At 31.4% G+C, this 13837-nt stretch overlaps 1 protein-coding gene across 2 annotated transcripts in view; it reads right to left on the reverse strand.

Annotated features, from left to right (window-relative positions):
• LOC127705990 (nodal modulator 1-like) overlaps positions 1 to 13798 on the reverse strand; it is a 46247-nt gene extending 32449 nt beyond the window's left edge. For both annotated transcript variants that reach the window (XM_052210379.1, XM_052210380.1), the window contains exons 1-10: positions 13632 to 13798; positions 12365 to 12500; positions 10590 to 10797; positions 9428 to 9503; positions 7279 to 7356; positions 5242 to 5316; positions 3740 to 3874; positions 3408 to 3497; positions 2116 to 2172; positions 919 to 1118 (exon numbers count right to left, since the gene is read on the reverse strand). In XM_052210379.1, coding sequence (XP_052066339.1) covers positions 919 to 1118; positions 2116 to 2172; positions 3408 to 3497; positions 3740 to 3874; positions 5242 to 5316; positions 7279 to 7356; positions 9428 to 9503; positions 10590 to 10797; positions 12365 to 12500; positions 13632 to 13769 — 1193 coding nt within the window. In that variant the 5' untranslated portion in view covers positions 13770 to 13798. The remainder of the gene's footprint in view (positions 1 to 918; positions 1119 to 2115; positions 2173 to 3407; positions 3498 to 3739; positions 3875 to 5241; positions 5317 to 7278; positions 7357 to 9427; positions 9504 to 10589; positions 10798 to 12364; positions 12501 to 13631) is intronic.
• Between the last annotated feature and the right edge of the window lie 39 nt (positions 13799 to 13837).

Consider the following 13837-nt stretch of genomic DNA (forward strand, 5'->3'; position numbering starts at 1 on the left):
CAAAATCAATAAATGTGATTTTACAATTGTGAAATAGAACCTAGCTCATTCTAACATTCAGAATTAGGTTAAATTTTCTCATTTACAATATAGATGTCCAAATTATGAATCTTGGTAAATCTGTACAAAAATTTGAATGATCTTACAGTTTAGACTTTGCACAGATCAATCAACAAGATAATTTGTAAAATTTCTAGGCAAAACTATGTATTTCACATACCTACTCCTTTACTTGTAAGAAGTTACTTTTATTCTGTGTGTTACGTGAGCTGTTTAAAATGTTAGCAAGCAAAGAACAGTCAAAATCACTCTGATGGAATTACTGGACTTTACCTTCGAATTAATTGAGACAATTTATAGAATAATTTTGAGGTTGAGACAGAATTTATCATGAGTATCACAGCATGTCCATCAGAACAAGTTAAGATAATTAAGATGATTTTTGTCAAGACTTTAAAAGCTTCTAGTTTTTCTGTTTATTGGTTATGTTATAATAAATTCATTTTGAAGTTTTAACTAGAAATTCTGATATTTTCACCACAGCCTGGCAATAGATGGGTTTCAAATGAAGTAATTTGAGTTTGAGTTATTTCCCTTGGTCGCCATTTTGGAGGGAAAAACAGTTTATTTTCTTTTTTGACTAACCAAGTTGGAACATGCGATATACACAAGTCTGATATGAGATCCTCACTAGATCGTAGTGATTAATTAAGCAAGGATAAAAGAAATCAAACTTGTTCAGAAAAACTTTTTTCTAAAATCTAGCGGTCAGTATAACAAGTCAAATTTGGCTGATTTTTGAAGGAATTTGAGCCACCTACATGGCAACAAAAGGGAAATAACTTTTGCCCAAATTGTGTCAATCAAAACCTATCTATTCAGAGAAGTGAAACTACAGACAAAACAAAATAATCTTACTTGGTAGCTATAATATTAGGTAGATGTGGAGTATTAGGAGATATTTTAACACTGGTTTCATCAAACAGGATGTTTTCAACCTCAACTTTGATGATATATGATCCTGTCTTCATATTCTCCAGGTGATAAGTACCATCAGGTTTTGTTGTAGTTTGTTTTTTACCATTTACATACACTGCAGCATTACCAACTCCAGATCCCTTCAAAATTCAACAACAAATGTATTTAAATCTCATTAATGTACTGTGGATTCATAATTATTCTTTGTATACTAATTTTTGTGGATTTCGTAGGTAGAGATTAACCAGGAACTAAATTGTTTAAACAAAATACAAAATATCTATAGGCTTGTATGCAGACTTTGGCCAAACCACGAATTCAAGTATCCACGAAAACACAATTGTTCCTTAATCCCTGTCAATTGGTACCCATGAAAATAAATGAATCCACGGTATCTAAATTTTGTTTTTTAATCATATAATATTATCTGATGTTCACTTAACTACTGTTTGTAACACACACTAACAAATTAAATGTTCTGTATATTCTAAACCTGAGTCTCCCTCAGTTTACTTCAAATTATTTTAAACGTAAATATTTTCTCCTTAACCCTGTTTTATCATGCCCAATACTTGTCGAAATATGGACCTCAAATGAATGAATCAATTCTTTAACATAATTGAAACAACCTGCTAAATTCTTAAAGGATTTCTTATTTTTAAAAGGGTGCATTCTTGATTCATAACCAAGAAATACCTAATTTCTTAGTCCTGTCATACGATTGAATTAGAGTTAACAATATAAAAACCATATTTGACAAGGAACTTCAAACATTAAGTTGAACTAAATATTAACAAATACTCTTTTCTAGAACTAATTTAGAATTCAATTACTGTGGAAATTTAATTATTATGTTACAGGTATAACATGGCTAAATAACGGTACATTTATAATACAAAAGGAAATAACTGGTTTTGTTGATTTGAAAATCAAGCATAAGCTGCATGCTTTTCCATAAACCACAAAAATAGTTTTTAGAAAATAAAAGTATTTTCCCAGTAAAACAAACAAAACTTTGTTTAATAATCCCTGAGATTGTGCTGTTTTATGAAAAAAACAGTACTCAATTTAGTTGCAGGACATTAAAAAAATTACCTTATATGTACACAGTAAACCTTAGTTAGAAAAAAAATATACCTTTTGAGAATTGATAACTCTGCCACTAACAGAAAATCCTGACACTTGGAAGGTTTGCTGAAATATAAATAAAACTTAATTAAACAAAAATATGTGAATATAGGAAACCATGCCATGCTCACACTGTCACTTTTTCATGTCAATGAAACACAAACAATCTTGGTCAAAAACCTAGTTTGGAATTATTTTTTAAAGTTCACTGTATAATAAACAAGTATCATAGATTCAAGTTGATGTGACTACAACTTAGTAACAGTTTAACCTGATACAGAATTGATACAGAATGGACAACAAACAGACCCACAGATGCACAAAAAAATGCTTCATCTACTATTACTATTGTAGGTGGAACATATAAATTCTCTTTGTATTAAAACAGACTGTTGCAAAATAATTGAAAATCATGTTCCTTTTCTATAAATATAATTAAATGTACAATCGAAAAGATAAATAACTAATTCATTATTGAAAAGAGGAGATTATTTTGTAAATATAGAACTGGCCCTAGGTATATATTTAGGTTTTACATTTAAGTGGCTCCTTGTTTTGTTTTTATTAGATTAGACTCTTTATTTTTTCTTGAAGATAAAGCAATCACAGAGGTATATTGTTTTCTTTTATCTTTTTATGTTACATTGTAATTTGAAGAAACTTTAGCTTTGTATCTTTTGGTTTTTGTGTTCTTGTGTAATTGTCTTGTAATCCACATCATGTGTTCTCTTTTAAGTACGGCTATCATAATCTTGGTGTTAGTGTTATGGTCCAATACAAAAAGACCTTTTAGCAACTGGACAAGAAACCAGGCTGTTTCTTTGATATATTGGTATTTCATAGGATTTCATAGGTTAATTTCTTGTGCAAATCCACCCTATCATTTCTGAAAAGTTGCATTCACTTAGTGGTGTGATGTGGCATAGGAAAAAACTAGTTGATGTATGCAAAGCTCAATTATTCATTACTCTCTAATCCAAAGGAACAATAAAATCAATTTCACTCCAATAAATAGACTAAAACTTGTCAGATCAGAATTGTTTTTCTTCACATTGTACACTAATATAGTGTACAGTTTTACTAAAATAGCCTTAACCATTAAGAGAGGAAGTTCTTCCAACAAACTCATTAATAAACATATTCCAATAGACCAAAAAATCTTTTCATGTCTAGGAGTATAACAAATATTTTGATCTTTAAAAACCATCAATAATACTCAAAAGCCTACATATGTATATAAATGGCATTTGTGATTGCATTGATCAAATTTCTGCAGTCATAACCACTAAAAGAAATTTTACCTGTAATTTGACTGCATTATGAAGAACCTTAAACTCCATACTAGCAGGTACAACATCAAATCTGATATGTTCTCCTTTGAAAAATGGTACCTGAAAAGAAAGAGAATTATCTTCTACCATTTCCTTTGGAACATACTATTATATATTTTCATATAGAACTGTTCATATATTACACAACATACTGCCAACAGTGCAAGTTTATAAAAAATATCAACTTTCATTTCTTCAAACAGAAGGGGCTTAGGTTTTTTTCTTTCTTGAAATTTATGCTCAGTTTATCATCTATTAAAGGCTATTTCTATATTCTAGCAAACATCCTTTCCTATACTTACAATGCTATACTCGCCTACAGACAGCGAGGGGAAAGTAAATGTTCCATCATCCTTTGATGTAACATAACATAAGGACTCCTGCTTGTCAGGGGAGACAAATCCTTTAGGAACTGATTTTTCACAGTCACCCACATCCTAGAAGTAAAATAAAAGTACTCAAGTATTTTTACCTTTCTTGTTAAGGGTATTATAAACAAAATTACAATAAATTAAGAAAGTAACATGTGATTAATCGTCTTAAATTCTTTTAATTATGTGTCACAAGACTAAACAATGTATATCAACTGTGGATACTTTTTAATACTGTATATGATTTTTTTAAGCGGTTTATTTTTTTCACAAATTTTGCTGTAGGTAATTTTCAGCGAAAATAAATACATGCAAATATAAATTTATACAGTTTGCATAGATATTATGGGAAATATCCCAAAATTAAGTACATGCGAATTAATTGGAAATGTCAAAGGAGTAGGTTCGGTAGGGCCGATTTTGGCCTCAAAATTCAAGTTCATCTGATGAAAGATTTTGGACACTTTTTAAACACTTAAGTGTCTACTTCAGTCGATTCAATCAGTTTATGTGAAAGATTTGAACTGATTTAGTCATTAAAGACGCTCAAATTCAAGCTTAAATATGAAAAATCTATCAAATATGCCATAATATGTCACTTTTCAGATGGTTTTTGTCAAAAATTAAAGTGGCCGCATCCGTGTTCATTCTCAACCTTTATATATGTTATGTATTATCATCAAATACAACTTACATTTAAATATTAAGAATGAACACAAATTCCATTTCAGACGGAAACCGTCTAAAAATTAACCAAAATGCTAAAATTTCGAAGATTTCAGTAATTTAGCATGACTTAATGATGCTAGTACCCGATACATGTGCATCGTATTGTCAAAAACAGCCCATATTTATGTAACAGAAGTATTCTTCTTTCCAATAAATAGCTAAAAATTTACATTTTAACAATTTTGTAAAACTGCTATATTTTGGGGCCAAAAAGGGGTCTTACTGGGCCTACTCCTTTGCTAAAAAAGTACATATACAGTATTACATGCTGGTCAGGCTTAATCATAATTAAGCTGAATGAGTTTTTTTCAAGTTGGTTCTGGATTCCAAATTTTAAGTGTTATAGCTAAATAATGGCTTGATAGTAGATTCTTACATTTGACAAACATTTCAAAAGCTGATGTTTCATGGGGTATACTTAATTTTGTGATTTTAGTAATTATGAAAAATGATGCTCATAACTTAAAATTTATCACACTTTATAAAACACTGGAAATATTGAATTTTAGATACAAGAAAGAAAGAGGAATTTTCATATCAATAGTTCCAATGCTTTGAATTGTAAGTTTTTTATAGAAGAAGTGACAGATGAAGATATATAAATGTCAACTTCTAATTGATGACTTGTCTTTTCCTTCTTGAATGATGAATGTTTTAAAATAACAAACAAACAAAAAGAAAGTTTAACAAATAGTTATATTTACCTGTTTGTTTACAACTTTTGAAAACAGTACAAAATTAACTCCCTTGATTGGTTCTCCTTCACTTTGTACACTACCCTAGAACAGAGAAAAAGTTTATTAGAACTAAAACGTACTCCATGTACTTACAATATATTAATGTGATTAACAAAATTAAAATAAAATGACATATTCAAGATTAAATTACAATTAAAATGGTGAGCTAAAAAATTACGAACAATTTATTATATTAGAGTTTACACACTAAAATATCTTTCCTTCTGGAACACTTTTAAAAGTTAAATGACTTTAGAAATTGATTTCAGGTCATTAGTATCCTGTCAAATTTACATGTACCTGTTATAACAAGTTTATATACTAGTACCAAGTAAGTCTTATCATTCATAATTTTTAAATACTACATAGAAAACCAAAGACTGAGCAACACACACACTACCAAAAAAAGGAGGTGATTTTAGGTGCTCAGGAAGGGATCATTAAACCTATAATGAATTCACATATCAAATACTATTGACTTATTGTGTCTACTATGTCAGATATAAGTACCCGTAATCAGGTTTTCTACATATTGGTATCAAATATCAGCTACAAGTCACAATATGAAACTTTTTGTTAAGTGAATGCAGCCAATGGATTAAAAAAGCTTCAATTTGTGTCAAAAGCAGCTGATATTTTATAATCGAATAACTGATTTATCTGATTGTATTTCTAGTGTTGTTCATGATAGAAACAATAGTTATTTTTTTTAACCAGCAAACAGGAAGAAGAACATAGGGTCAAACATATTGACATTAAAAAGTCAGGTCAAAGTTTTTAAGGCCAGGTCAACCATATTTGACACCACAAAGCCTTGATATCCAAATTTATGAAAAGCTGAGCAGATTGATACAGGAATAGGAAAGGCTGACAAACATAAACATCACACTAACAGTTCGGATGCATACATTTTGTATTGCTATTTTCATCTTTTTTAACCTGAAGCCTGAAATGTAAAAGACCATATATTTGTCAGAGAGACAAATTCCTTTCTATGAATCCACACATGGTATACGTTTACCAGAAATAGTTACTGAAGACCAGGATTAATCCTGAACACTTAACCTGATCAATGGAATATGAAAACGAGATTAAGGGTCATCTGACATATATATTTTACAGATAAATAATCCATTCACTTATTCTACATTCCAATCAGTGTTGACCTATCATGCATAGTTACAGAGAGGCAGATCTAACAATTAAAACTTAATCTGACCACTTGACCATGGAAATAAAGACAAGGCCATGTGACTGGTCAAAATGACCCTTCACTTCTTTAATGCACTAAATACTTCAAACAGCCATCAGTCCTTACTAAGACTCCACATACCATATATGTTGGCATATTGTGCCAGTCCTTACAAAGACTCCACATACCATATATGTTGGCCTGTTGTGCCAGTCCTTACAAAGACTTCACATACCATATATGTTGGCCTGTTGTGCCAGTCCTTACAAAGACTCCACATACCATATATGTTGGCCAATTGTGCCAGTCCTTACAGAGACTCCACATACCATATATGTTGGCCTATTGTGCCAGTCCTTACAAAGACTCCACATACCATATATGTTGGCCTATTGTGCCAGTCCTTACAAAGACTCCACATACCATATATGTTGGCCTATATATAGTGCCAGTCCTTACAAAGTCTCCACTTACAATATATGTTGGCCTATTGTGCCGGTCCTTACAACGACTCCACATACCATATATGTTGGCCTATTGTGCCAGTCCTTACAGAGACTCCACATACCATATATGCTGGCCTATTGCGCCAGTCATTATAAAGACTCCACATACCATATATGTTGGCCTATTGTGCATAGTCAGTAGGGAACAATCAGCTTGATAACTTGAACTGGATTCAGCAAACAATAATTAATTAATTAAGTTACCCATCAAAATCATTTTTCAATATAAGCATTTTAGCCTGTGAAATTAAATGTAATATTTTTAAAATGATCTGTAGACTATATTCACAGTATTGGTGTACTTACAACCACTTGATAACCAGCTATCACTATAGAATTTCCTACATCAGCATTATCAGAAGTCACTGTAGCCTTGGCTTGTTGCTGTAAATATTTAACATTAAATATCATGATTTTATAGACAGTTAATACAAAATTTGCATTATATATAATAAAACTTATAAAGTTTTCCTAAGACAACTAGAGGTCAACATATCGTCTTTAACAATAGACATGTTATATCAGTAAATTAAAATCATACTAAATAGTTTTGCTATACACATATGCATTTTAACGGTACTGCAATCTGTTGATACCTTCATTTTGGCATTGCACAAGGTCTTGATTTTCTCTGACTGTTAGTGACGTCTTTACACTAAATCCATTGGATGTGTACTGATTGATATTTTAGTCTTAGATACATGATTTTTTTATTAGTTGTTATTGGCTTTGAACTAGCTGTCAGTAACTGCGAGTACTCTCAGATCTGTACTAAGTGTCCTTTTTGTTGTTAGGGATGGATAAATACCTAGGTCCCTGCCATGTCCAGTCTGTGTTTATGTTTGATGTTTTTCTGCTTTGAATCAATCTGATGAGTTTAGCCTTTTTCAACTGATTTTTTATAGTTTGTTCTTTTGTTGAGCTGTTACACCACTGTCCCAGTTTAGGGGGGGTTGAGCGCTCATAAACATGTTTAGCCCGCCACATTCTTTATGTGCCTGTCCCAAAGTCAGGAGCCTGTAGTTCAGTGGTTGTCGTTGGTTCATGTCTGTCATATTTGTTTTTGGTAAATTGTTTTGTTATAAATTAGGCTGTTAGTTTTGTCAATTAAATTGTTTCATATTTTTCATGTCGGGGCCTTTTATAACTGACTATAGGGTATGGGTATTTATCATTGATGAAGGCCGTAAGGTTACCTATAATTGCTTACATCCACTTAATTTGAACTTTGGTGGATAGTTGTCTCATTGGCAATCATACCTCATCTCCTTATTTTTATATATGTGTTTATACAATATGTTAAGCTATCAAAATTTCCTCAAGTCTAACATACTTGTAAATAAATAGGACAATTTTACAAAGACTGTTTGTAAATATCTTTACAACTGCTTAAATGAGGTGATCACATTGTTTTTACAAAAATATGGGAATACACATTTTTGTTGCTATCACTTTAATTATCTTTGTTGAGTAATTTAATGATTAGGCCAAAAAAAAATATATGTCTGTTTACGGTTACCCGACCGACCCTTCTGTTGAGCGCCAACCCTAAATCTTTATATCTGTCGTAAAGTGAAAAATAAACTGAACTCGTGTCAAAAGCAAAGTTAGTGTTGCAAATAATATAAATCAATTGCCTGATACATCCCAATGTTCACAATCGTGAATATGACAGCTGTTGTAAGGAAATTCACCACTCGTGTGATGAAATAAACACTTTGCCACCATTTTTTTCCAACCAATTACCAAGGAAAATAATCCAATCATTAAAAATACAGGTAAATTCGGCCCATGATCAACTCGGACCACGACAAGACGAAACGGCATGACTCAAAATCATGTCACAAAAAATAAAATGAAAAAATAAAATAAAATGGAAATACCGACCTACCTACCCTATTTTTTTAAAGTATGTAACCTTAAACAGACATGTATTTTTTTTTGGCCTTATGTAAGATCATAAAGTGTGTAAATAAACGCTTGGATCCTCCTGGTTAAAATGCATATTGTTTTGAAACCACTGTATTGTATATAAATGTTTTTTAATATATGCATATTCCTTTCCTCTCACACATGTATCTGTAATGGTTATGTAAATAAACATATCATATGATATTGTATTATATCATTTTGTCAAATTTTGCAGTCTAAAAAAATATTATTAGCTAGTTGAATTTTTAATTTGTGGTTAATTTTATTCCCTTCCATTATGTATTTTGCAAATTTTAAGTGAATTTATTGAGAATATCATTCAAATTACCCATGCAAGAGAGCTTTATTTAAAGACAAAAATTTACAAAAGAACAAAATGTCTACTACAAAGAAGTTTCTTTCTTCATCCATTAAAAAATGAAATTTATTTTGAAATGGTACACTTGCTTCTATATGCAACTGTCTCGTTTTTTTCTGTCATAGAAACATAAATGCATGCATGTTTACACAAAGCAGTTCTTACCTGTAAGAATTTATATTTTGGAGATGCAGTTGCTTTTAAGTCATAATCCCCTGGCATGACTTTAGTGAAAATGTAGCTGGAAAAGAAATTATATAGTATTTGAATTTTTTATCACATTCTCTACAAGTTTCAATCAGAAAGTCTACCTTAGTTTTTCATAAATCTGCAGCTTATAAATCATGACATGAAGACTTCTTTGATATGATAAAAGAAAGATATGAACACATGTATTGTCTCAATGTCTACCTTACATGTGTTAAACTAAAAACTGACATGTTAGCAAGGACCCAGCTTGCACATTGTTGTGTGAGGCACAGAATCAAATAATTAATACTGATGTGAAGAAAGAAATACATGTTCATTCACTTTATTGGTATTCAAATTCGTAAATTTTGACACCAGGAATTAATTCAGGATATGTATGTAACTGTTCTAGGTAGAAATAAAGTTTTGTTAAAATCCAAGCACTATGAATTTTTGGGGTAAATTTTTGGCTTTCAAAACGGTGACAGATAACTTTTTGACACCAGGAATCAATTTGGAATACCATATCATACATATATATCAATTTTCATTTAAAACCCTAGTACAAAAAGACCATTTTTGGGAAAAGCATTACTTGTGAATAGGCATCTATTTTTAAGGCAAAGGAAAGTTGAATACTATATTTCATACTTTTCAAACCAGTGTAAGACTGGTTTAGTGGTTATTTTTGTGTGTGTGTTGTTTTTTTTTTTGTTATCTAAATTGTAAGTTAATATTAATTTCCCCAAAAATATCCAAATTATCCTGATTTGTGGAGCGTTACTGTAAAACCTGGCATTGCCAACAATGCAATAGTCGACAAAATGTTTGGTGATTCTGACTTGAGCAGTTTAACTGTCACACATGAGGATACCTTCCTGTCATTTTCAATTTTGTAGCAGTATGCAGAATGGCTGGTGATCCTTATTTAAGGAGTGTTACTGTCACACTTAAAGGTACCTACCTTCCATCATCAGCTGTTGTAACAGTTTGTAGGATGTCTTGTGATCCTGACTTGTGCAGTGTTACTGTCACACATAAAGGTACATACCTTCCATTGTCAGCTGTTGTAACAGTCTGTAGGATGTCTTGTGATCCTGACTTGTGAAGTGTTACCGTCACACTTAAAGGTACCTACCTTCCATCGTCAGCTGTTGTAACAGTCTGTAGGATGTCTGGTGATCCTGACTTGTGAAGTGTTACTGTCACACCAGAAGGTCCATTCACTTGTCCTTTACTTATAACCTTTCCATTAACAGAGAACCCTGTAAACTTAAAGTTAATGTCTTCCTGACGACTGCATGGATCAGTGGTGCCGTCAATCTTCAATTCCACACTTTCAGGTTCTGTAATACAATAACAGTCAAATCAATACAGTAATTTAAGTACAAAATGATATAGATTGAGGTAGCATTGACTGGTTATCAATTTCTTAAACCAAAACTCAAGTCCTTTGTCAGATATCCAGTTCAGACAGTACACATACAGTGCATACACACATCAGGAATTTGTATGCAGATCTGATCCAGGTGGTTTTCATCTGTACTGAGAGTCTGAGAATAGTAGGCATGCATAGGCAACTTCCTGTATAACATCTTGCCTGATGAAGGATAAACACCTCTGTTTTTATATGATATAATATGGAACCATTTTCTGACTAAATTTTACAGTAAATTTTGGAGTCCTGGTTCATGTACTGAATATCTAATATGATCTCAAATTTACTGTAGTTTTATAAAACTTCAAAAGTTCTATATATATAATATTTAGTGTGAGTATACACTCACTGTTGAATACCTCAGCACCTCACTTGTTTGTTTTCGTCTAGATATTTAGTGTGAGTATACACTCACTGTTGAATACCTCAGAACCTCACTTGTTTTTTTTTACTCTACATATTTTAGTGAGTATACACTCACTGTTGAAGACCTGAGAACCTCACTTGTTTGTTTTTAGTTTATATATTTAGTGTGAGTATAAACTCACTGTTGAAAACCTGAGAACCTCATTGTTAGTTTTTTTCACTCTTTAAATTTAGTGTAAATATAAACGCACTGTTTTACTCTATATATTTGGTGTGGGTACACATTCACTGTTGAAGACCTACAAACTTCACTTGTTTGTTTTTACTCTATATATTGTAGTGTGAGTATACACTCACGGTTGAAGACCTGAGAACCTCACTTGTTTGTTTTTACTCTATATATTGTAGTGTGAGTATACACTCACTGTTGAAGACCTGAGAACCTCACTTGTTTGTTTTTACTCTATACATTTAGTGTAAGTATACATTCACCATGTTCACTGTTGAAGACCAGTGAACTTAACTTTCACTCTATATATTTTAGAATTGTGGTATGTGTGTAAATAAACATGTATCCCATATCTATTTCTTTTTTATATTAACAAATTATCAAATAAGAAATTGATCTTTCTACATTCAACAGGGAGAGCAGGACAACAGAATGATTATAGTTTGATTGTCTATTGCGATTAAGTATAGGCTACATTCAATAGGGAGACCAGGACAACAGAATGATTATAGTTTGATTGTCTATTGCGATTAAGTATAGGTTACATTCAACAGGGAGAGCAGGACAACAGAATGATTATAGTTTGATTGTCTATTGCAATTAAGTATAGGTTACATTCAACAGGGAGAGCAGGACAACAGAATGATTATAGTTTGATTGTCTATTGCGATTAAGTATAGGTTACATTCAACAGGGAGAGCAGGACAACAGAATGATTATAGTTTGATTGTCTATTGCCATTAAGTATAGGTTATGTAGGACAATAACCCTAGTAAACTATCTTCTAAATAGTAGATAATAGTCCTCTTTAGAAAATTTCATATTCATGCCCTTAGCATACATACTTTATCATTGAGATTGACAGAGAGTAAAAAATTACCAAAGCTCCATCCTTTAGGTGGTTCTACTTTCAGCTTAAAGTCAGCCTTGTCATACAGTGGAATGAGATAGTACCCAGTGTTTGGAGCACAGTCAGTCTGATACTTTATACTTCCATGCATGGTATACAACTTCACCTACAAACAATATAAACACTTGATAATACCAAACAATATTTCATCAACAAAGTTGCAATGAAACTGCAGAGAAAAAAATCTTTTAAAATTCTTGAAAAAGCAATACCATGAAACAACTACAGTAAATTCAAAAATTAATGTGTGCATCTATTAATGCGAATCACTGATTACTGGTAAAAATATGTTACATCTATTTAATGCAATTGCAAGGATTTTGTGAAGGAAAATCACTACTGAAATTATGAATGTTAGTTTTTATTATTGCAAACCTGATACTGTTGCATTTTTTGCATTAATAATATAAACATTGGAATAATTTCTGTATTTACAGTAGTCTCATAATCATGATAATAATGAGTGCTTTTCATTTGGCTTGGATTAAAACATTGATGTTTTGATTAGTTTGTTAACAGTTCTATGACCTTGACTCAAGATATTAAATAAAAACAGTTTCTTTTGACCAGTAGCTATCTTAAATCTAATTCACTGAAAACTCAACCCATCAACACACTACTCAACATATTATAAGTTATTCAATGATAGTCAATACAAAACTTTGTACACTATATATATATATATAAAGCGACCGCAAGTACTGCATCAAGTCTTTTTCAAAAAAAAAAAAAAAACAATTAATTACACTCAGACATCAACACGTCTTATTTAATGATGCTTCTTTTACATGTTTTAGAACTTTTAGTTTATTTAAATTATTTCCTGTATTATATGAAAAAAACACAAGAAATTTATTCTGGCTTCAAGATATAGACATATCTAAGAGATCTACACTTCAAGAGACAAAACTAGTGAATTAATTTATATATATTGTCTTTAACTGATTAATTAAGACAAAACTAATAGAGACACACTTTAAAACCATATATAATGACACCAGGTATGAAACGTCTCAGTTACGAATCGACCTAGTTATGAAACGACCAGGTTACGAAATGACTAGCATTCTGGAAATTATATATATATATTTTTTTTTTATTGATTTTTCTACTGTTATAGGAGACTTCGTCCTCTTATGATTATGCTAGCTAATTATAAGCTTACCATGCTTACTCACTAATACTCAGACACTAACTAGTAACTTACTCAAGTTACTGTCAACAAAAATTAACTTACTTCAACTAAGGAAAAGTTTATATCGACGTCAGATTTGACAAATCCACCACAGCCAAATACGGAATCTCCATTTATCTGACCGATTAAGATGGCATAAACTGGTACTAAAAGACAAAATAAAGAAAGATTGGTCTTCATTTTTCTACCAAAGCCGGTTGTCGAAGTTATCAAAACGCTTCTGATGAAATGCTGGATTTCGTTCTTTC

This window comes from Mytilus californianus, unplaced genomic scaffold (assembly GCF_021869535.1).
Source record: "Mytilus californianus isolate M0D057914Y unplaced genomic scaffold, xbMytCali1.0.p SCAF_6, whole genome shotgun sequence".
Taxonomy (NCBI): Eukaryota; Metazoa; Mollusca; class Bivalvia; order Mytilida; family Mytilidae; genus Mytilus; species Mytilus californianus.